This window comes from Podarcis erhardii (assembly GCF_964252035.2).
Source record: "Podarcis erhardii genome assembly, chromosome: 11".
In the NCBI taxonomy this organism is placed as follows: Eukaryota; Metazoa; Chordata; class Lepidosauria; order Squamata; family Lacertidae; genus Podarcis; species Podarcis erhardii.
The window spans coordinates 26,817,488-26,842,836 of record NC_138501.1 but is presented as its reverse complement, the minus strand read 5'-3'; the positions used below and the strand labels follow the sequence as shown (position 1 = coordinate 26,842,836).

The window sequence follows — 25,349 nt, the reverse complement described above, 5'->3', positions numbered from 1 at the left end:
CTTTGTGAACTATTGGCCAGTTCCCGTGACTACTGTTTGCAAGATTACCACCTCTAAAAATCAGCCTGAGAACTTAATTACATGCAGCTTTCAGTGCAGGGTTGTTATCAAGCCCTCTTCTGCCTTTTGCAGAGTTGGAAGCAGGCTGTGGAGGAAGTAGGCTAATTTGTAATTGTTATAACATGCTTTCTTTTGTCAGTGGCAGAGATATTCAGTCTTCATGTCCTCCCTCTCCCAAGTATCAGCATGAAGCTGATCTGCCAAGTATTTTGCACCTTTGTTTGCTAGGTCAATTTTCCTTATCTACTGATACTCTTTAGCAAGGTCATCAACATTCAATATGGCCTCTAGCAGAGTACTGTACCTCTAGTTTCTTTTTGATCATGCTCCTCTAATGTAAGAGCTAGAGTCTTCTCTTGCCAGTTTATTTGCCTCAGGCCAAATTCAGAGCTCAAAAATGGGGAAACGCAGAACAGTGTGCACTCATTTATGCCATGTTGAACTGTATTCATTGCTCACTGTGAGCCAGGGATCTGGGAGACACAGCTGCATCACATATGCCACATTTATTTACTTTGTACATACATTGCTTCCACATGGGAGAAAAGCATGTATATTGCCTGGATACCATCACATCTGATGAATGGGATGGCATGTGTATCCATTTTGCTGGCCAGCTGAGGCTTCATATTGCATGATACATAAACCTTTAACAACGTATTCATGGACCAGAAAGGCAACATAGGAGGATCTGTGCGTTTATGCAGGGAAATTCCTGGCACGTCCTGGTTTTTGGGTGTCAAAATGGCATTGGGGGAAATTTTGCCGAATTGGCAAAATGTCAGGGAAAACCTGGGTATATGGCAATGTGGTGGAAATAGCAGTGGAAACAGCTCAAAAAGCTTAAAATCACTATTTGGGGGGGAGGTCCCCCCCAAAAAGTTTAACAATTTGGGTTTGTTCCTCCAAAATGCTAAACAGTTTTGATGGGTTTCTTTAAAAAAGGTTGGGGTCTTCCTAAAAAAAAGCTCAGCGGATGTCAGGAATTTTACTTTTTGATATATGGCAACCTTAAGGGGTGGTTGCTTGCCTACTGCAGTTCCTATTCCAGCCAACAATCTGAAAATTTGGGTTCGGGCATGGAACAGCATCAGGAAGCGTTCACTTCATACCTTGTCTCTGCCGTGAACTCACTAGGTGGCCTCAGGTAGGCAGAGTGGGGTGGGGTGAATCTGACTATTTTGCTTTTTCATTTTTCTTTTCTTCAGTTAAGTTCTCCACATTTCCACATTAGTTTTCAACTTTAATTTTCTCAACAACCTTTTTATTTAATCAGGCTTTTTGTGTGAATTATGCACATTTTTTTGCAAAGCAATTTCCCCTAATTTAACACACATTTGCATGTTAGTTTTGCTCTCACACACATTTTATGCACACATTACCTTTAAGTGCATTTTTGCACACATTATTTGGCATTGCAGTATTCAGAGAAGTGCAGATTTCTAAGGCTAGCTTCATTGGGGGGGGGGTTGCATATTGTTTTAAGAAAGTGCAAATTGGTTAGATTCACCTTTAAATGTGAATTGAATCCAATTTCTCCCCCATCCCTAATGTCAGGCGAGCCACTCTATTTCCATCACAAAATCTTAGGAAGTAGGGAAGAGTCCAAGCTAATGTAGAAGGCGTTGTAAGAAGCAGGCATGGGCTGGCACAAGCAGGATCTGGAGGCCTTTGCTGCTTCATACATCATGAGAAACCATAGTTTCCCCCTTCTAATTCCTCTTTCATGCACCAGCTCTCAGACATTCCACAACAAGAAGCTTCCCTGACTGGCTGCCAGTCTTCCCATATAGGCACATGCATGGGCAGACCCATATCCAGTCGGGAAATGGCCCATTTAACTTTGAGGGCTCTCAGATTTCCCATACACAGCTTCCCCTAGGCAGCATGGTTCTTGTAATGTCATGGAAGAATGTTATCAGGAAGCTTATCCCAGCAGTTAATGCAAAATAGTTGAGTTTAGTTATATTGGAAGCACTATGCATGTGCTTGAAAGTAAAAGTTTCAGTATTTCCTGTTTCAGACCACTGATAGGTACATCAAATCAATTGCAGGAAGACTTAGCTTTAAAGAAACTTCTTGATGTTAGATGAGCTCATTTCAGCATGCTGATGCTTTTCAAGTATTCTGGAAGATACTTTGGGTTGTGATACTGAATTTGCATTTCTTGTACTGACTTTAAACAAGGGATTTTGTGTTTGTTTCTAGTAATTGCAGAATGGCCACACACACACACACACACACACACACACACACTGCTTCCGAACCAAGACAGTGTGAAAAGGCTTAGCTGGATTTTTGCCACTGATAGCTGGTTGCAGAATCTTTGTTAACAATACACAAGCAGCGAGATGTGGTATTCAGAAAATGATAGTGTACGTAGGCATAATCCACTTTTCAAAGGGTCACAGAGAGTGCTCCTGAGCTGAATGGAAGCATTAACAGTAGAAATAGCCCTGATTTCCTGCAATTATTTTGTAGTTGCTTGCACCATTTAGAAACAAGTTATTGTGCTCTACATCCACACCACCCCCTTGCTATGGTCTCCTTTTGCATTGTCCTTGTCAGTATTATTCAGGACCTACAGATTAATTGCCTGTTAGCCCTGAACTGTTTCTGTTCACACTTTGGCTGAATGAATGGTGATGCACTGCTCTGACACAAATCATGTGTAAATAAGACATTTTCTCTGGTACTGTAGCAAGGTACCTGGTAGTTCATATTATTGAGTGCAACATTAGAGGCCTGCAGTCAGTCAGGGTATTTTCCCCAATCAGTTTGCATCATCATCACCATCATCCTAATTTATTTATACCCTGCCCACTCTGGGTGGCTTCCAACAAAATATTAAAATACAATAGTCTGTTAAACATTAAAAGCTTCCCTAAACTGCCTTCAGATGTCTTCTAAAAGTCTGGTAGTTCTTGTTCTCTTTGACATCTGGTGGGAGGGCATTCCACAGGGCGGGTGCCACTACTGAGAAGGCCCTCTGCCTGGTTCCCTGTAACATGGCTTCTCGCAGCGAGGGAACTGCTAGAAGGCCCTCGGCACTGCACCTCAGTGTCCTGGCAGAACGATGGGGGTGGAGACGGTCCTTCAGGTATACTGGACCGAGGCCATTTAGGGCTTTAAAGGTTAGCACCAACGTTTTGAATTGTGCTCGGAAACATACTGGGAGCCAATGTAGGTCTTTCAAGACCGGTGTTATATGGTCTTGGCGGCCGCTCCCAGTCACCAGTCTAGCTGTGGCACTTTGGATTAGTTGTAGTTTCCGGGTCACCTTCAAAGGTAGCCCCACATAGAGCACATTGCAGTAGTCCAAGCAAGAGATAACTAGAGCATGCACCACTCTGGTGGGATAGTCCACGGGCAGATAGGGTCTCAACGTACCAGCCTGCATACCAGATGGAGCTCGTCTGGACACACAATTGACCTGCACCTCCATGGACAGCTGTGAGTCCAAAATGACTCCCAGGCTGCGCACCTGGTCCTTCAGAGGCACAGTTACCCCATTCAGGACCAGGGAATCCTCCACACCTGACAGAATTACAAGCCTGGTAGATGAAGGGAACGCAGTGGATGTAGCCTACCTTGATTTCAGCAAGGCATTTGACAAGGTGCCCCATGATATTCTTGTAAAGAAGCTGGTAAAATGCGGCCTTGACTATGCTACCACTCAGTGGATTTGTAACTGGCTGACTGACCAAACCCAAAGGGTGCTCATCAATGGTTCCTCTTCATCCTGGAGAAGAGTGACTAGTGGGGTGCCACAGGGTTCTGTCTTGGGCCCGGTCTTATTCAACATCTTTATCAACAACTTGGATGATGGACTCAAGGGCATCCTGATCAAATTTGCAGATGACACCAAACTGGGAGGGGTGGCTAACACCCCAGATGACAGGATCACTCTTCAAAATGACCTTGACAGATTAGAGAACTGGGCCAAAACAAACAAGATGAATTTTAACAGGGAGAAATGTAAAGTATTGCACTTGGGCAAAAAAAATGAGAGGCAAAAATACAAGATGGGGGACACCTGGCTTGAGAGCAGTACATGTAAAAAGGATCTAGGAGTCTTGGTTGACCACAAACTTGACATGAGCCAACAGTGTGACGCGGCAGCTAAAAAAGCCAATGCAATTCTGGGCTGCCTCAATAGGAGTATAGCATCTAGATCAAGGGAAGTAATAGTGCCACTGTATTCTGCTCTGGTCAGACCTCACCTGGAGTACTGTGTCCAGTTCTGGGCACCACAGTTCAAGAAGGACACTGACAAACTGGAACGTGTCCAGAGGAGGGCAACCAAAATGGTCAAAGGCCTGGAAATGATGCCTTATGAGGAACGGCTAAGGGAGCTGGGCATGTTTAGCCTGGATAAGAGGAGGTTAAGGGGTGATATGATAGCCATGTTCAAATATATAAAAGGATGTCACATAGAGGAGGGAGAAAGGTTGTTTTCTGCTGCTCCAGAGAAGCGGACACGGAGCAATGGTTCCAAACTACAAGAAAAAAGATTCCACCTAAACATTAGGAAGAACTTCCTGACAGTAAGAGCTGTTCGACAGTGGAATTTGCTGCCAAGGAGTGTGGTGGAGTCTCCTTCTTTGGAGGTCTTTAAGCAGAGGCTTGACAACCATATGTCAGGAGTGCTCTGATGGTGTTTCCTGCTTGGCAGGGGGTTGGACTTGATGGCCCTTGTGGTCTCTTCCAACTCTATGATTCTATGATTCTATGATTCTATGATTCAATCTGTTAGCCACCATCCATCCTCCAACCGCATGCTTCTCACCGCCCGATTCTTGACCATGTGCAACTTTTTTCTACCCATTCTCTCTCCCATCAGATTCTTTCACATTTCTTCTCTTCCTCTCACTGCTATTTGGACCACCCTTGGCACACTGTCTTGTCAGCCTCCCTGGTTCCTACCTTCCTAGGTTCCTAGGTTCATGTGTCCTCTCCTCCTCCTTTTCTGCATGCCCTGCCTTTCTCTGGTAGCTGAACAGCTCAGTCAGTGGAAGCCAGACAATTTTATGCCTGCCTCGCCCATCTGTGACATTAGGGTTAGCAGTTGCTTTGCCACTTCCTCCTCCAAACATTTTTCCTGCAGTACTTGGATTCATGTGTTAAAGCATCTAGTCTTTTAACTAAAGAATGACCACAGTCATAATATGCTTACTAGTCCTGTTGTCCTCATTGGAACATTTCCAAGCACAGGTGTTGAGGATCAGTCTAAAAGATAGGCTAGGAAGAAATGAAAAAGACAAAGAGTAAAATGTGAACTGTGGTAAAGGTGCCTAGCTTTTGCCTCTTCATTGAGGCAAGCTCTATCTAGGATTGTCAAGTGTGCCTTTTACGATCTAAAGAGAAACCAGAGTATAAGTTCCCCTTCTACAATCTCTCTAAAGAACAAGAGGAGAAAGCAGGAGACAGTAAGAGAAATTCTTTGGGGCACACAGTTTTCCAGATAAAGTCCTTAAGGTGAAAGCTAGCTAGTTTGTTTGTTTTGTTTTGTTTCTACAGCTTTTATATTTATAGCACTCAGGTTGAATATAGCAATGCAAATGATTCCATTGCAATATATAAGCTTTCCTGTATTCTGTACATATTTTCAGTGTGACATTTTTTGGTCTCTTTTAGTACCATCTGTGAAGTATAGTTCTTCTTCACTATAACTCCTTGAATATAGGCATGCTCTTGGTTGATGAGGTATCTGAATTTTCTCTTAAGCTCCCATACAGCATGGTGCTGTAGTTTATGTTATATTGACTATTCGGTTCAATACTGCTTAGAGATTACAGTATTAAGCAGCATGCAAATTGTGAAACAAAATAAATAGTAAATAGGATAACAGTCCTGTGACTCCTTCTGAGATGGGGAACCAGTGGCCACCTGCTCCTGTTGCACATCCCGCATCCCGCATCCCGCATCTAGCTGCTAGCTGCAGCTGATGGGAGTTAGGGTCCCACAACATCTGGAGGGCCACAGGTTCCCCATCGCTGCTATAGGTACTACATAGCAGGCCCATACAGAGGCCCCAGCAGTGCTGTGGAACCTAATCCTTCCCTAGAGCTCAGGAACCAGCACCTATGATTTTATAACGGAAAAGATCAGTTACTGCAGTGTGCACTGCCATCATCTGTCATTGGAAATGCTTTGGAAGCATGGCTAAATGAGGCAATGGGGTAAAGGTAACAAAAAAACACACAAAAAAGGTAAAGAACCCCTGGATGGTTAAGTCCAGTCAAAGGTGACTATGGGGTGCATCACCTAGCTCGCTTTTGGCCGAGGGAGAAGGCGTTTGCAGACAGCTTTCTGGGTCATGTGGCCAGCATGACTAAACCGCTTCTGGCATGATGGGACATTGTGACAAGTGCTAGAGCATGCAGAAATGCCATTTACCATCACGCTGCAGAGGTCCCTGTTTATCTACTCACACTGGTATGCTTCCCAACTGCTAGGTTGGCAGGAATGGGGACAGATCAACGGGAGCTCACCTCATTGCATGGATTCGAACTGCTGACCTTCCGATCAGCAAGTCCAAGAGGCTCAGTGGTTTAGACCACAGCACCACCCGCTCCCTTCACCCCATTGGGTAGAAAGGTACTAGCACAGGTACAATGGTACTAGAAAGGTCCTCCCAACAGCTGGGCCAGCTGCTTTTTGTTTTCCAAGCCCAATTCACAGGACAAATCTATGAAAGCCATAAATTGTCTGAGCCCAACAGAACTTTGGGCACGGGTTAGCAGCCTTTGGAGACCTCTGCACACATTCACAGACCGTAGAAACTGTCACACACAGCTGGCAAACCAAGCACATACTGCAGCTTAGTGTAGCAACAAACAAATGCTTCTTTGAAGCCTAATTTCAGTGGTGGGGAGAGGGATTCTGTGGGTAATAAGAAAGGCTGCTGCAGGGACATTGACTTACAGCATAACCTGAAACATATTTATTTAGAAGTAAATCCTTCTGACTTCTGTGGGACATACACTCTAGTAAATGTATTTATGGCCACAACCTTTTGCTGCAATTCTAAACCCACATACATAGGAATCAGTCCCGTTGAACTTCTGAGCAGACATGTGTAAGGCTTATTGTTAATCACCAACCCTATTTCCTAGTCATGTTATTGCATGCTACCTTAGCTTCAGCAGAGGGATGCCAGGTCATCCCCCTGTTTTGTAGCATTGGGCAGAAAACAAAAAGGCTGAGTTCTTGGTGAGCCATTGTATGTGTCTGGTGGGCTGTGTTGGGCTACATGTACAGGCCTGCAACAAATCATGGGAACACAGTGGTAGATGCAGTGGGCTTCAGAAGTCTTTGGTGAAACTGCCAACTTTGAACCAAGCACTTTAATGTAAAAAAAGCACACATTGCATAGGAGCACTTGACAAACTAGCTACCTAATGTTTGTCAGCATTTTTTAACAGAGAACAGCAGATTTTGAGCCTTGAGTTTGCATCAGGTTATTCATCTTAATTGCTGTTTATAGAAGAGTGTCTGGAATGTATGGATAAGTACGACAATGCCCTTAACCCTCTTCACACCTAAATATAAAAACATATTCATTGCCAAAGGAGAACAGGGTGGGACACAGCCTTCCAGTGCACTGTGTAAACAACTGCTCTTTCAAGTAGCTAGAAAATGTCAACAGTTATATAAGTCGTTGCTTCATTAGCTAATTTTTTAGCTATGCAGGAACTACATATTCCCAAGCACATAGGAGACATTGCCAGGGAAAAGGACTGTATAATAGTTTAACTGAATCAGATTATGATTTTTCACAAATGAAAACCAAATGGTGGAAGTGATCAGCAATTGCATTTTTTGTGCCGCTACATGAACTTAAGTCCTGGCTTATGAAGTTATGTTGGCACAGAAGCAAATCTCCTTGTTTTCTGGTGCCTATCTCTGAAAAAAATCACTGTTCCTGTTCTTTCTTTCTTTCTTTCTTTCTTTCTTTCTTTCTTTCTTTCTCTTTTCTGGGATGCCTTTAAATTGTCCTGGTGTGAGTTGCTAGCATTTGGTGTTCTGTAGGTTTTAGCTTTGTCCCCTCAAATATCTAGAGGTTCAGTTTCTGGGTGGGTGGGACTTAGTTTTGTGCACCTGTAAGTAAATGCATGTATGAAGATATCAAAGCACACTGCAGTGTGCAGCCTGACATTTCAACCCATTCCAGAGTGAGCTATATTTTAAACTGTGTAATATATTGTTAAGGTCATTTATATTCTAGCGTATCTGAAACCCATAGAACAAAAAACCCTTTTAGCATTTAAATCTGTAGAGGTTGATTCAGAGGGCAAGGGAAGAACCCATGGGTGGAAACTGTAGGGAAGCAGATTTGAGCTAAACATCAGGGGGAAACTTCTTTATGGTAAGAGCTGCTTGACACTGGAACAGATTTTCTCAGGAGGAGGCGAACACTCATTTGCTGGAGGTATTTAAGCAGAATCTGGACAGCCATCTGCCAAGGGTGCTGTAATTGTACAGGTGGCGCCGTGGTCTAAACCACTGAGCTTACTGATCAGAAGGTTGGCAGTTCGAATCCCCGCAACAGGGTGAGCTTCTGTTGCTTTGTCCCAGCTCCTGCCAACCTAGCAGTTCGAAAGCATGCCAGTGCAAGTAGATAAATATCGCTGTAGCGGGAAGGTAAACGGCATTTCTGTGCGTTCTGGTTTCTGTCATGGTGTTCCGTTGCACCAGAAGTGGTTTATTCATGCTGGCCACATCACCCGGAAAGCTGTCTGTGGACAAACACTGTCTCTCTCGGCCTGAAAGCGTGATGAGCACCGTAACTCCATAGTCGTCTTTGACTGGACTTAACCATCCAGGGGTCCTTTACTTTTACCTTTTTAATTGTCGCCTGCATTGTAGATTCTGCATTGAGCAGCTGGTTGGTTTAGATGATCTCTGAGGTTCCTCCCAAACCTGTAAAATTGTATGATTCAGAGACTTTGACAGGGTGTAAAAATGCAGCACACAATCGTGTCATGTCATGGGGTGTATGGGCTGGAGCTTGTGAAGTGGAATATTGGGATAAGAAGGAGGCATTGCAAGCATATCCCTATTTTCATCTATGAGTTTGAGCAGGCATCATGTCCATACCTAAGCATTTACTTAGTATTGTACCAAATTTTGGGTTATTGCCAATCTGCAGCAAATCAATATGTCTGAATAACATGCAAGTATTTGCTGCTTATTATTGTGAGATGATGAATACAGGTTCACATGCTAACTCTTTAGTGGTAAATATATTTAGATTCCTTTATTTCAACAGGATTTCATTTCAGGTACATATGTATAACCCAATGCTCTATGAGCATGTGAAGCCAGTGCAGAGACATACAGATCACTTCCTTTGAAAGAATCCCATTTATTTAGGACTTTAGGATTATGGCCATTGCTGTAAAGCAATTCCCAATTTATCTCACCAGCCTGTACAACTATAACTTCTAGTGTAAAAAAAAATACATTGAAACTTAGACTCTGCTTTTTACCTCAAAAATGAAGTAATGTCTGTTATTATTTCATTCATTCCTTAAAAGTATTATTGTTCTTTACTTATTTTCCATGTCTACACTGTGCCTTCCATGGCTTAAAGTGGTTATTTATAAGAGGAAACTGGTCTGGATTTCCTGTTAATATCCATTCAGCTACACATTCCTGTGTGCGTCTATTTCTATGTACACTTTTGTCCTAGCTTTTTTATATCACATCAAGAATTTCATCCAATCCAACAGTATCCTTGGTAGTAGAATAGAATGTTTTAAAGTGTTGGCTTTTTAAACAAAAGTTATTGTGAAAAGTTCCACCACAGAACACTTCTCATATTTCTTTTAGTGTAACAAAATATAATATAAACTCACTCTAAAGGCTCATCCAGGAAAATGTTAACCATCCCAAGCCTTCCAAATCTTCAAGTCACCTCCCCAAACCTTCAAATTTATCTCTTTTCTCCCCTCACCTATTTCCCATGATGCTCGCTGCTTGAAAATTTGTCATGTAGCTTCTAGGAACAGAGAACACTGAAGGCTTTGGTAGCCCAGGCATGAGAGTTTGGGTCTCTCCTCAGTCCTCCCTAGACTGATGGTACATTTCTTGAAACACCAAAGGCCAGAAGTTTACTGGATGGATACCATGAGACATAGATATATGTAGCATGAGCTAGAGAGCCCAGAGCATCTATGTGCTTTTGTGTGTGCATGCTCTTCAGGCAGGTGTGCAATCAATCCTGGAAGGATGCATTTAATCACTAAAAACCCTATATCCAAAATCTGAATATTAAATTCTCATAACAAGAAGCCAGAATGTTTTGCTATTAAAAAAGCAAATATATTTCTTTTGTTAGGAATATAGGATGCTGCCTTATACTGAGACCACTGGTGCATCTAGCTGAGTATTTGCATTGACTGGCAGTGACTTTCTAGGGTTTTAGCCAGATGTTCTCCCAGCCGTGTCTGAAGATGCCAAGGATTGAACCTGGCACCTTTCGCATGTAAAGAATGTGCTGTACCAGTGAGCCTCAGCACTTCCCCTTGTACGTCACTGAAATAAATAATACACACATGCATACACATGCATAAGGAGAAAGCACTTATGCCTGCACACTTTGTGAAGGACAAAATTTCATATTTCAAGGCATGTCAATCTGAAGAACCAATTAACCTTTGAAGGGGTCTTTTCAGGGACAGAGGAACCAGGTGTGAGCAGAACACCACACACACCATCTCACTTCAGTTTCTAGCCATGTTCTTATATAAAACCAACTAAATAAATACTTTTTTAAAAATGCCTTTTGGTTTTTCCTCTGCTTTTGGTTGTTTTGCGTGCTTAAGTTGAATAGATTTAGCGTTGCGTCGTACTTTAACAAAAGGGAGCATTATCAGGGTTCTCAAATGATCTCGGCGGTTTGTTTTAAGCCTTTCTGCAAGAAATAGCAAAGGATTAACACCAGCTGTTTTGAAAGGTTATATAGTGTTAGTGAAGAACATTAATGATCTCACAGCTATATTTGAAGCTGTAGTTAACCGAAACAGAAGCATTACCAGGGCATTTTCTTTAAAGCAAATTCATGAAGCTCAATAGGAAATAATATGATCTTGAGAAGAAATGTTCCAAAACCAACATTTTTCACAGTAGACACATGCTGATATTTTCTCCTTCCTATTAAGAATTTATTTTTACTCTAAATGATCACAGTGAGAGGAAAACATTGAAGAGAGATCTGTATATTTTATCAGGTGCCTGGAAATGTCAAACTGACCAGTGTTGGTGTCTGAGTGAGACAGTTGTATTTATTTATTACATTTCTGTACTTATCCACAGAAAAGCTTTCTGAGCAGTTTTACAAGAAGGAGCTGCAGATCACTGGCAGAACATCTGCTTTGCACACAAAAGGCCCCAGCAATGCCAGATTTACATATGGACTGAGCGAGCTACAGCCCAGGACCGCATAATCTAGGAGGGCCTCAGTCTATTGCTACTTTCCCCCCCCCAAAAAGGAAGGTTTTACTATCTATGCCCAGTTGCCCATGCATGTCATGCATGCTGGTCATACCGGTGAAAGTATGGCTGAGCTGATACTGAACTACTTCAGTGAACTTGAAATAGATTTCAGTAAATGTAGAGGGCAATCATATGACAATGCAGCCAATATGGCTGGAAAGTATAAAGGCATCAGTAAAATCTGTGGAAATCTTCTTACCTATCCATGTAAGAAGCAGAAATGATTTTAATGTATGTTGCAATCAACCTGAAGCTCCTTCGTCTTATCTATCTTTGCTCTACCCTCTTCATACCTCTTCTAGTCCTGGGAGACCAGTGGGGAGGGGAGCTGCTCACAGCAGGATGGGAAGACTCCCTGGCTTCTTCAGCAGCCTGCCTGATCTTTGCCTCTTGGCCCCCCTCCTTTCCAGACTCGCTTCTTTCTCCGATTCTGGAATGCTGTCTGCCAAGCCTCTTCCTGCTCACTAAACCCTGTTACCTCTTCAGCTTCCAAACCACCTCCTCCCAGTCTGCTCCCTCTTCCCCCTCTGACCACTCATCATCACCCCACCACCACTCCCCTGGCCCTGAGCCTTCCTTCTGGCTCCTCCCATCATTCCTCTGCATCCAGCCAGTCCATGACAGATACTCCTTGCTGTACTCTGCAACTGTACTCAGTGTTTAGTTCTTGAGAATGGGCTTTCTCCGCTTTATGAAATTTTCTCCTTGGGGAGGCATGCCTAGCACCATCACAATCTGTTCTTAGCAGCAGGTGGAAACATTCATATTCACCAAATTTGGGATCATGACTTTCTGCTTATCTTTTAGTAGGGAGGGGTGCAGTTGAATCATACACCCCCCCCCATATAAATATATGAGAGTCAACTGCACCCCCTCCCTACTAAAAGATAAGCAGAAAGTTTGTCTCTCTCTCTCTCTCTGTGTGTGTGTGTGTGTGTGTACACATACACATACACACACACACAAACACAAACACACACACACACACACACAGACATATAATATCTTATTTAAGGTTGTTTTAACCTTGTTTTTATCCTTGTTTTAATGTTCATTTTTGAAAGCTGCTTTTAGTTTCATTGCTTTTTTTAAAAAAAGATGAATAAATATAAAAAATATAAATAATAACAATTCAGAGCTGCTAGATTTCCACTGAATTTATTTCTTGTATTTAAGAAATTGTATTTAAGAAATTGGTCTCAGAACATTAACATGTACAGAGGTGGATCCTTTTGGTTTTCTTCCCTATTCTAAACACATTTTCTTTATTGTTATGTACCCTTTTAATGGTGATTATGATTTTCCTTCCAGATTTCATTTTTAGCCTCCGCTTACACAAGCCAACAACTCTCAGAGGAAAGCTGCTCCGCTTTGGGCTCCATCACTCACTATCTCTATCTTTGCCAGTTCAGCTGGATGCTTATTCAGGTTAGTAAGTATATGACTTTTCTCTTACACTTATCCAGCAGTTGCTTGGAGTTAGCTGCTTTAGTAGACACTCCGCCCCAAAGCAGATAATAAATAAATATGACTAAGGTAAATGAGACTGGGGCTCCATCTGCACTATACCTTTAAAGCAGTCTTTTACTGCTTTAAACAGTTATGACTTCCCCCAAGGAATCCTGGGAACTGTAGTTTCTTAAGGATGCTAAGGAGACCCCCCTCTCCATTACCTTAACAGAGGTAACACTTGTCAGAGTTCCCTGGGATGGGAGATTGACTGTTAAAACCACAGTTAAATTGATTGTTAAACTACAGTTCCCAGGATTCCTTGGGACAAAGCCATAACAGTTTAAAGTGGTATGATGGCAAACCTTTAGAGGTTATGGGCACTTTCCATTGTAGAGTTAAATGAAATACACTGAAAAAATATCTATAGCTACAAAATCTCTGAACACTGGAGAAGTTACTTTCTAACCATACTTTTGGTCCTTTTTTTAATAAAAAAAATTGTCCACTTTAGGGAACTTTCTTCATAGAGGTATGAATATATATTGTAATATAATGCTGGATCTTTGTGACCTCTTACTAACCCATTTGGAAGATTTTTCCCATCCAGCATTAACCACAGTAAATGAAAATACCATCACCAATTAACTGTGGTTTATTAGTATTTATTATTTACATCCTGCGTTTCAGAATACAAATCTTTCTAAGGTGTACTACAAGCAACATCAAAATACATTAATAAAATCACAATAAACAATATTAAAACATAACAAGCCCATCACTATACTTCCTGAAATGGGGCTGGATGGCACTAGGCGTAAGGTTACCAGGTTTTTTTCCAATGAATCCAGCGACACAATCAGTCAATCAATCAATCAACACCACACATTCGGGACATTGATGCTGCAGCAATGGTGGTGGCAGAGGGGCGGCCACTGCCTTGACCTCAACTGCCACCTTTTCCCTTCCTCCGAGGCTTCTATCGCCTTTCTCCATGAGCCTGGGCAGCCCCTGAGTTGTTGGTTCTTCGGTGGTGGTAGTGGGGAAGTGGTGCGCGGTGGGTCAGGCATGGAAGGCGGAGAATGAGGGCCGAGAGCCGCAGCAGCGGCAAGGCTTAGATTTGATAGATTAGATTAGATAAATTTATTGTCATTGTCCGTATATACACAGTATACACAACAACGAAAATCAAACACCCAAGACCGGATTCACATACACATTTGCACGTATCTCCAACACTCTCATCCTATTCAGACATAATCTATTAAAACATACATAATCCAGAATATAACACAACCTATTAGAAGCATAGCATAACCTAAAACCTATCTCATTCCTTACTACTCACTGCTTGCTATTTCTTACAACTGGCCCTGAGATCATTATTTAGTGCAATCAGAGCTCTTGGATAGAAAGGCATGTGGTTCATTCAGAAGGCGTGTGGTTCATGTTTTCATTGTCCTGTATCTTCTGCCCGAAGGCAACAGTTCAAAGAGGTTGTGAGCAGGATGGGTGGGATCTCTCAGGATATTGTGTGACTTCTTCAAGCTGCGAGACGTGAAGATCTCATCCAGGGTTGGTAGTTGGAGCACAATGCCTCCCTTCCCATTGGAGCAGCCCCAATCCCACTCCTACTTGCGTGCAAGCAGGAGGAGGCGGGGATCCCTCAGCTGGGAAGGGAGGCTTCCCGTTGCCTAGCCGAGAGATCCCTGCCCCCTCCTGCTTGCACTCAAGCTCTTATAGGCAGCATTAAGCCTCCCTTCCCAGCTGAGTGATCCCCGCCCCACTCCTGCTTGCATGCAAGTAAGAGTTGGGAGGCTGCTCTGATAGGCAGCATGAAGACTCTCTTCAGAGCTTAGTTGCTGGGGTCGGGGAAGGTGGAGGCAGCCCGGAAGCTGCATCTTGGAGCCCCTGCACCACCATCATAATGGGGACTTCTGAGCAGCTCCTGAGGCCAGTCAGAGCCAACTGCTCTGGGCTGTTGAGACGCCACTGCTGTGTTTCCCAGGGACATTAGATGAAATCTGGGGACATTCTGGGGATGGAATTTCTCCGGGGACTTATTTGCAAATCCGGGGACTGTCCCCGGGAAACGGGAACATCTGGTAACGCAACACTAGGAGAAAGGGGGATAATACATGGATTATGTGTCTCTTGTTTGCTGTAGGAGGGCTATATATCCTATAGCCAGTGTGGTATAGTGGTTAAGAGCGATAGACTCGTAATCTGGTGAACCGGGTTCGTGTCTCCGCTCCTCCACATGCAGCTGCTGGGTGACCTTGGGCTGGTGACACTTCTCTGAAGTCTCTCAGCCTCACTCACCTCACAGAGTGTTTGTTGTGGGGGAGGAAGGGAAAGGAGTTAGCCGCTTTGAGATTCCTTAGGGTGGTGATAAAGTGGGCTATCAAATCCAAACTCCTCCTCCTCCTCCTCCTCCTCCTCTTCTTCTTCTGACTTGTTTTAGGAGAAAATGTTAAGGATCACCAAGAAAAGCCCCCTTTTAGGTCATATTTCTAGGACCTTATAGCTATACACATTCTTTCCAAATCCACATCTTTGAAGGAAATGACATCATTTGACTCATTCATAATCTTGGGTGGGTAGCATGGATTGATTTTATTTTTCAGACCAGCAGCATTGCTCAGAAAGAAAAAGTGAAATCTTTGCTAACTGGTGCATACTCATCCATAATGAATGGAACTAAAATGCATTACAGCCTGCCATTCATTATAATTATACAGTTCCAGTGAGTCATAGAATTACTGCAAGAAATCCAAAAGGAGGAAATTAACTATCACAATAGAATAATTATGTTTATATAACTAAATTGATTAGTTCACATCATATACCATGAAACAATAAATCTAAATAAAACAGCTACACAATTTAGTGCCTTTGCGACTGGCTCTCAATCCAGCTTTCTTGTTACTGTCCTTGTAGCTTTATTGAATGGCCTTGGGTATTCTTTGGCACTTTCTGTATCTGCCCTAGTTTGCTTTAAACTCTCTTCTTAGGTAACTAGGCTAAGTGGGTATTCAACTGTTTCTCTTTGCCCCTTCATCTTGCTGCAGGTTTTCCCGCGGGAATATATTAATTGCCTAATAGATAAAGTTTATGTTCATTCTGAGCGCAACCCACTAATATGTGAATCACTTATCCTTTGGGTGCCACAGAGATTCCTTCTAGTCATTCTGTTTGTAGCTCTCTAGCTGCTGTTTGTTCTGATATATTTTGGAGCAAAATTGCAGTGGACCATCCAAACAGTCAGTTGCATGTTCATATCCCATCTAAAACAACATCAGGATATGTTCAGATTGAAAAAAAGTTACGTATGTGTCTGCAGTCATAACCCTTCCGTCCCCTTGTTTCACCAACCAATTGTCAGAGTTATGAGCATACACCTAGGTTACTGATTCCACCTGTTGTGAGGGTTTTAGGGTGGTTTTTTTGGGGGGGGGGGTGGATATATAAACCTGGTATTCTAGAATCTGACCATATGGAAGATTAAGAGATTAGACAAAGGAACTACTCATGTCATTCCTAGCCAGGGGTGCTATCCATCACTTTAGAGGCTGCAATGACAGCTTCCTGTCAAAAAAGCAAAATGGAAGTTGCTCAAACCCCCACCTTCATCGCCACACATAACAGCAGGAAATTGCACAGAATACCTACCACACAGTGAAAATATTGCAGAACCATTCTGGACCTTTCACAAATGTCAGAAAAGTGGTTTGATGATTCCATAATTCTGGAGTAGTGATGGAATGAAAGCAACACCATCTTGGCGGATGCAGAAAAATCTGGATTTTTTTTAAAAAAAATTGCTTTGGTGGTCACATAAGCAGCAAACTCTGAAGTAAATGTTAAATCACACAAAATAGATATTAAAATTTGAAGTATTAAGATTTTTTTTAAGGCAATTGATTGAAAGGTGTCTTAGAAGAAGCTTCATTTTAAAGCAGAACTCTCAAGTGTAGTATTGTTCCATTAAGCGTTACACAAAGAGCCAATCATTTCTCATTTACTCCCTGGGCACAATAGAAACTTCTGCCTGAGTTCTTTCATCCAGCAGCCAGGAAACTGACTGTACCTATTTGTCTCCATATGACTGGTTATTGTTACACCATAGCAACAGGAAAGGATTTGCTAAATTTAGACCTGCTGTTTGTATTTGATCTATTTAATTTTGGAGTACCAAAATTTGAGAAACCTATAGCTATCGAGATAGACATGGCACTAAGCAGGAAATGGCAAACAAGGCAAGTTCACACCAAACTTTGCAGTGCCCAGTTGAGTCTGCGTATCGTTCATGCGATAAGAGGTAGGAAAGTAGGTAACTATGGTTAAACAAACACAGAAAACAAGAGTTAGGACACATAGTACCAGTTCTTAGAAAACAATCTGTGTTGCATGACTAACAAGACTTGTTCTAAGAGATAGAATTGATGGGATCATGGCTCATTGACTAAACAAATTGGCATAAATAAATTCCAGGGTTCATCTGTCTAGAGCTGGAGCTTGGCCTAGTTTTGTATACAAGGCCATGGAGTGAGCGGCCTTCTTTTTTCTGCCAAACATTTTGTTGGCTCTTTTAATGTGACAAGAAGAAGACAGCATTGCATAGCAGAGAATCAAAGCAGAGAATAGAAAGCAAAGGTTGAGGGAGTTATTAAAATAACAGATAAGCAAATAAGGAAAATATGTGCATGTGTAATATATCACCATATCCATTGTCTGCATACAACATTCCCCCGCCCCCTGATCTCCCATTTCTCAATATGTGCAGAATTCTGAAGATACATGTGCTGTACAGGTTCTTAAATCTCATGTTACTTAAATATTTTAATAAATGCCATATTTGCAGGCATGAATCCTCCCTTTTAAACTGGTGTGTGTGCACGTTATGAAAACTCCTCTCACCAACTGCCAAATGCTAGTTATCATTTTTACCCAGAAAGGATTGCACAAGCAAGGCTGACTCTTGCAGGCATTGGCCCTAGCTTACACTCAAGGTTATATGTGTGATTGGAGAAATGGCTGCCATACTCCAGTTTCTCAAAGGCAGGCATAATGGCTTGCATGCCATGGAAATAGTTGGCTAATTCTGCAAATCAAATGATGAGGTAGGCAAAAGCACCCCTCCCACACTATTGTTACAATTTAAACTTGTACTGGGCTTTTCTTACACACTTTTGCATGTAAAAGTTATAGATTCATAGAGTTGGAAGGGCCCTTGTAGGCTACCTACAACATCAAGCTGCTTGCTCAGTGCTAGCAGATCCAAAGCTAGAGTATCTCCAAACATATGGCTGTCTAGCTTTTGCTCAAAAACCTTCAGCAAAGCAGACCCCACCTCCCCACTAAGTAATTGGTTCTATAGTTGAACTGCTAAGTTTCTCTTCATAGAATCGCAGAATGGTGGAGTTGGAATGGGCCATCCAGGCCAACCCTCTGCAATGCAGGAAACCCAGCTAAAGCATCTATGATAGATGGCCATCCAACCTCTGCTTAAAAACCTCCAAGGAAGGAGAGTCTACAACCTCCCAAGGCAGACTTTCCCACTGTCGAACAGCTCTTACTGTCAGAAAGTTATTCCTGATGTTTAGTAGGAATCTCCTTTCTTGTCACTTGAAGCCATTGGTTCAAGTTCTACTCTCTGGAGCAGGAAAAAAAAGCTTGCTTCCTTGCTTCCTCTTCCATGTGACAGCCCTTGAGATATTTGAAAATGGCTATCATATCTCCTTTTTTCCAGGCTAAACATACCCAGCTACCTTAACCATTCTTCCTCGGAAAGCTTGGTTTACAGACCCTTGATCATCTTGATTAGCATCTACCAACAGATCTAGGTGATTTCACGTTTAACTATAAACTGTTCTCCTGCAGTTTAAACCCATTTAGCCTAAACCTGCATCAGCAGAGAACAAGCTTTTGCCCTCACCTCTTCTTCAGGTGTTATGAAGAGTGCTATCACCTCCCTGCTCAACGTTCTCTCCCTGCTACCTTTTGCCATCGGACTTGTTTTCTCTACCATCCCAACCTTCTTTGTTCCCTCCTCCAAACCCATTCCAGTTTGTCTACATCCTTCTTGAAGTGTGTCTTCCAGAACTGCACGCTTTACTCCAGCTGAGTATTGCAGAAGTACAACTGTTGCTTCAGCGAACACACTCAACTCAATTCCACCCCCCTCCTGGGTGCCCCACCCTTAATAGCTTACAGGGAAACAGCAGGAGGACGTTTCCAGTTTGATTGGCAGATAGGACAATACCACACGCAGAGTCTACTCAGTTTCCCCACTGCAAAATGAACTGTTGCTTCTCATGACCTGGAGACAATGCTTTTATTAAGGCATGTAAAATGACACAAGTACTTCTTCTTTTTACAGGCACATAGCACTACTGATGGTTTTTTTTGGTGTGATAATGATGCTTAATTTTTTGAATAGCCTTCTCCTTATGTATACAGTGGACGCGGGTGGCGCTGTGGGTAAAAGCCTCAGCGCCTAGGACTTGCCGATCGAAAGGTTGGCGGTTCGAATCCCCGCGGCGGGGTGCGCTCCCGTCGCTCGGTCCCAGCGCCTGCCAAACTAGCAGTTTGAAAGCATCCCCGGGTGCAAGTAGATAAACTTACTAGCGGGAAGGTAAATGGCGTTCCGTGTGCTGCGCTGGCTCGCCAGATGCAGCTTGTCACGCTGGCCACGTGACCCGGAAGTGTCTGCGGACAGCGCTGGCTCCCAGCCTCTAGAGTGAGATGAGCGCACAACCCTAGAGTCTGTCAAGAGTGGCCCGTTCAGGCAGGGGTACCTTTACCTTTACCTTTACCTTTTTTATGCATACAGTGTTCCAAGGCAATTTACAAACATAGCCTTGAAAACAGCTAAAATATTTTTTAAAACAGTACAAAAGCCACCTATTATAGGTTTAAAAACGAAACAGAGTGAACATCTGGATCCCTTTACATCTAACTGAAAAGGCTTGTTGAAACAAAAATGTCTTCAGTTCTTGATTGACCTCCAGTGTTTTGATTAGGGACAAAGCCTGGTTGCTGCTGCCTATAGAAAAACTACTTCTGCCATGAACCCCCATGTTCAATTTCTTAGCACCTCTGCGAGGTGGATTTTATGAGACCGGAAGGTAGGGAAGATTTCCTCTCCCTGCTGCCTGCCTCTGTTTGCACCGTTGTGTCTATTAACTGTTTTGAAAGGAAATAAGGAGAGGGCAGAATGTGTTTGGGGTGCTTGGAGATGGAAGAGTGGCCTTCTCTTGGATTGGAATTTTTTTTTTTTTCATCTTTTCCAGTTGGATAATTAATGTTTCTGAGGTGAGTTTTAGAGAGTTTGCCCTTAGTACATGTGTCTTTACGGTGAAATTGTATAACCTCTTTAAATTAAAGCTATTGAAACGGGATTTTACTAGGATGCTATTCATTTATTAATGAGAAGAATATGAGCTGTTTGTGGCTGGACACTATAATATTACAATATTTGATGTCAACATTTGAAACTTGTACAAAATAGATCCTTTGTCTGCAGACGAATTTGTTGCCATTTGTCTCTGTTTCTTTATCTCTTGTGTGCTGATTGAAAACTTGAATTGCCATCCTGAAAACCCTTCAATATATATTATTTGTTTCAGCATATTCAAAAATGTGGCTGAGTTTTTGCAGTAAACCAGTGCATATTTATGAGTATTTTATTTTGCACAATAATTAGTGGTTCATATCAAACCTATTGATCCAGGACTTTCCATTATTCCCTAGGCTGTTAATTTCTGGTATGTCCTGGTGATGAATGATGAGCACACAGAAAGGCGCTATCTAATGTTTTTCCTTCTGGGTTGGGGTCTTCCGGCTTTTGTGGTGATTCTACTTTTAATCATCCTTCGAGGAATCTATCATCACAGCTTGTCGCAGATCTATGGCCTGGTCTACAATGATCTGTAAGTATATATGAAATTTACTCAAAACAAGAATTGAATGGATGTTTGTTCATTTTTCCTGTCTTATAGACTATACACACTTAATGGGTTGCTTGTGTGCCGCTGATTTTTAAACTGTCCAGTCCATTTAGCCAACTTTATTGAAGGTATTTTTCATGAAACAGTAAGTTTCAGGCAGGACATGGGCTAAAATCCACAACTTTTGACAACATATTATGCCCCTCTCTACCAGACTACCACAATGTAAAGTTATTATGTAAAACCCAGGAAAGGGTTAGTAAGATTAGTGATGCATAAACTTGCCTCAGTCTGTTCCAACATTCTTTCTCACTTTCTGCTCTTCTGCAAGTGGTTTATTTTGCACAAGTCTTCCATCCACTTTGTCCTCTACTGAAATACCGTATTGTCCCAAATATAAGACGCACCTGCAAATAAGCCTCATCTTTAAAATACAAGGCTTATTTGTGGTTGCGGCCTGCCTCCTGGCTCTGCCGCCCTGTACAGGGGCGGCTGGTGCTGGCACTTAGCACCCTGCTCCCCAAGCCGGTACCGGCACTCGGTTCTGAGTGCACTGCACACCCGCCTCCTGACACAACTGCCTCCCGGCACTACCTTCCCAAGCTGGCGCTGGGGGAGGCTTGGGAGCGGCTGCTTCTGGGGGAGGGAGCTGTACCGCTTTGCCAGTGGCCTTTCCCCACTGCTCGGGGCAGGCTTGGGAGTCGCGGGTGGGTGGCACGCCATTGTCCAGCACCCCTGATGGCCCTGCTGGGCAGCTGTTTCACCAGTGATACTGTAAGGTGGCGAATATACCGTATTTTTCTCTCTATAAAATGCACCAGACCATAAGACGTATCTAGTTTTGGGAGGAGGAAAACAAGAAAAAAAAATTCTGAATCTCAGAAGCCAGAACAACAAGAGGGATCGCTGCGCAGTGAAAGCAGCAATCCCTCTTGCTGTTCTGGTTTATGGGATAGCTGTGCAGCCTGCATTCGCTCCATAAGATGCACACACATTTCCCCTTACTTTTTAGGAGGGAAAAAGTGAGTCATAGAGCAAAAAATACAGTAAGCCACACTTTAACTTTTCACAATCAGAATCTGGGGAAAAGTGCGGCTTATATTCGGGCCAATACGGTACGTGTATATTTTTTCCACATAGTGCACAACAGGTCCACATATCAATCATCAACAGATGCTTACAAATAATTTTCCTTCTCTCTGTGTTCCCTTTCAAAGTTAATTAATTTCCACAGGGGTGGTCCTGTTTAATACAGTGGTATCTTGGTTCTCAAATTTAATCCATTCCCGAAGTCCGTTCCAAAACCAAAGCATTCCAAAACCTAGACGCACTTTCCCATAGAAAGTAATGCAAAATGGATTAATCTGTTCTAGACTTTTAAAAACAACCCCTAAAACAGCAATTTAACATGAATTTTACTATCTAACAAGACCATTGATCCATAAAACGAAAGTAATAAACAATGTGCTACCAGCAGCTGAACTGGGTTCCACAAAACCCAGTCACAAAAACAAAACAAGAGAGAGCCACAAAAACACAAAATAAATAGCAAAAACAGACGGCAGCGTAACACTCAAAATGGAAATGTGGCACTCAAATCCGAAGTGTGGCACTCAAATTGGAAGTGTAACACTCAAAACAGAGCATGTTTGGCTTCTGAAAAAAGCTTGCTTACTTCTGGGTTTGCAGTGTTTGGGTTCCAAGTTGTTTGAGTATGAAGGCGTTTGAAAACCAAGGTACCACTGTATATTGCAGCAAAACCAACAACAATCTTTTGCAAAGTTAATGAAGTGGCTAATAGTGCATCACAAAGCTATTTGTGGCCGAAGTTTTAATCATCTTTACTCATACGTAAGTCCCACCAAGTTTACTCTCAGAGAAGTGGGTCTAAGAAAGCAGCCTGTAACTTGATTTCACAATTCAGTATATACTTGTCATCCTGTCTCCATTCTGCCAGTCAGGCATCAGGGAGGGACAGTTTTAATATTTTACTTGTGACATAGGTCAGCCTTTCCTAACCTTGATTCTCCAAATGAATGCCAGCAGGTTCTTATATAACATAACAGGAATTACAGTGTTTACTCTGCAGCAGTGTGTCTTCTGGGCTTGTTTAGCAAGAGGAACACAAGTGAGCAGGCTGAATTATCATAACCTCATCTCGGAATAGTAAGATACTTTAGGTTGGGGTGGGGAGGGAGCCCTACCTGCAAAGAAACAGTTAGGAGCTCATTTAAGGCTTCCGATTGTTCATTTGTAGCCATATCTACACCTGTCCTGCACCTGAAGACAGATGTGGGGCAGGAAAGCATGGTTTGTGGGGAACGGCCTGGAAGGCCAAATTTGGACCTGTGCCAGGCCTAAGTAGGCTTGTGGGCTAGACATTTCCCATCACTGTTTTAGAATAATACCAACAGCTTTGCAATATTCTCCAATAAAAACATTTAATGCCATATTTAAACTGCACTGGATACTTAGAAATGCATATCCCCTGACACTTGCTATTTGCAAAACTATATGCCCCTGTTGTTGCACTATAAACAGTATACACTATTACAAACTGCATCAATTAGGTCTATTTTTAAATGCATTTTCTATTTTTCTATTTACACATCATACATTTTCCATCATACAAAATTTCTCTACAGACTTCCCAATCCAACACTCTGTGGCATTCTAGATATACCTTACTTTCCTGCATATCCGTTAATTTCCCCACATGATTTTTCTCCTTTCATTTCCTTCTTTGTTACCTGTTGCTCATGAAATTACCCCTACTTGTAGGTTAGTATCAGTATCATAACTTTTAAAATATTTTAAAATATTCTCCAAGGCTTTCCCACTCACTCCTTACCTGCTTCTCATCCTGGTTCCTTATTTGGCTATCATGTTTGCAAATTTTATCAGTTTGTATAGCCATTGTTCTTTCTTGGGATCCCTCTTTCTTTCCAGTTTCTAGAAAACACTATTCTGGCTACTGCTGTTGCATGAAGAAATAGGTTGTGTATCTTCTTTGGTATCTCATCACCAGTTATTGCCAATAAGAAGGCTTCAGGGTTATTTCTGAGGAATGTAAACTTGAAAATCTTTTTTTAGCTCATCGTAGAGCATCTCCCAATAATCTTTGGCATGTTTACAGAACCACTACATGTGTATAAAAGATCCCTCCACCTCTGAACACTTCTAGCACAATTTGGACCCTCTCTTATACATTTTGACAAGTTAACTGGGCATCAAGGACAACCTATAGACAGAGCATCTTTTGCAGAGCATCATTTAAAGGGGAAGCCCTTTTTACTTGACAAGGAAGCCCCCTGGGAAAACTTGGAAACAGTTCACCACAATGACATTTCATGTTAGATGTTTTAAGCTTGCAGTCATCTCTGTTTACCGTAAGCAAGTAAAGGTTTACTGTAAGCCAGTAAACATTGTTCATGTTCAGCTAACAAACAACATGCAAGATAGCTAATCTCATATGTTGTCTGAAAAGTATTATTATGTTGCAGATTAGTTATTTATCTCCAGATGTAGTCATATTAGACTACTCCCTTTTCATGGAAAACAGTCTTAAAACCAAAAGAAGAGCTCTGCTGGATCAGGCCAAAGGCTGATCTGGTGCCACATAATGTTCTCACAGTAGTCAATGACATGTCTATGGGAAGCCCACAATCAGGACTTGAATGCACCCTTCAAGTTTTAAGCAAGCTTTAAAAACCCATCTGTTCCAGCTTCTTTTTTATAGATGGCTTTATGATTCTGATGTTGAAATTTTTTAAACCTTCCAGCTGAGCTATAATAATAAGGCTTTATTTGCTGCCAGTGTGTTGTGTTTTTAAATAGCTGTTCTGGTTTTATTCTTTCTATCTTTTATTATTGTTCTGAAACGTAGATTTTGTAAGTCCCTTGTGAGGGCATTTTCCCGGAAAAGCAACCTAAAAATACTTAGATAAGTAAACAAAATGATCTGTTGAATATCTTCCCACCTTGTGGCCTGACACATGCAGGTGGTGTTGGTCTGGTGTTGGAAATCTCTAGATTTTCTGTCCTGGGGGACTTCAGCATCCATGCCAAAGCCTCACTTTGGCTGGAGTGACTCAAAACATCATGGGCACCATGAAAGCTATGCATAGTTTTTTAAAATGTATGTTTAATGTATAAACATAGTTATGGTCCAATATATTTAACTGGGGTGGTATTCAACTAGTTATACTAAGATCGGACCTATTGGAATTAATGGTTATGTTCTTTAATACCAATGGATCCACTATGCATAAAACTTACCTGAATACTACCACTGGGAATACTACAAGGGAAGAGAGGGAACAATTCTGCACTGGACATAGTGAGAGGGTTTATGGATGAGGGAAATGTCTAAAACTGGTACCTTGT

General features: G+C 42.2%; 1 protein-coding gene and 1 long non-coding RNA gene across 5 annotated transcripts in view; one reads left to right on the top strand and one right to left on the bottom strand.

Annotated features, from left to right (window-relative positions):
* The window catches only part of ADGRV1 (adhesion G protein-coupled receptor V1), a 251,864-nt gene that overhangs the window by 169,624 nt on the left and 56,891 nt on the right, over nucleotides 1-25,349 (top strand). For all 4 annotated transcript variants that reach the window (XM_081880292.1, XM_081880290.1, XM_081880291.1 and 1 more), the window contains 2 exons: nucleotides 12,874-12,990; nucleotides 20,767-20,945. In XM_081880292.1, the coding sequence (XP_081736418.1) occupies nucleotides 12,874-12,990; nucleotides 20,767-20,945 (296 nt within the window). The remainder of the gene's footprint in view (nucleotides 1-12,873; nucleotides 12,991-20,766; nucleotides 20,946-25,349) is intronic.
* Nucleotides 16,412-19,256, bottom strand: LOC309352244. The gene is made up of 3 exons (XR_014161187.1): nucleotides 18,950-19,256; nucleotides 16,684-16,811; nucleotides 16,412-16,599 (listed from the first exon to the last, which is right to left on the bottom strand). It is a non-coding gene; the product is annotated as an uncharacterized lncRNA (long non-coding RNA).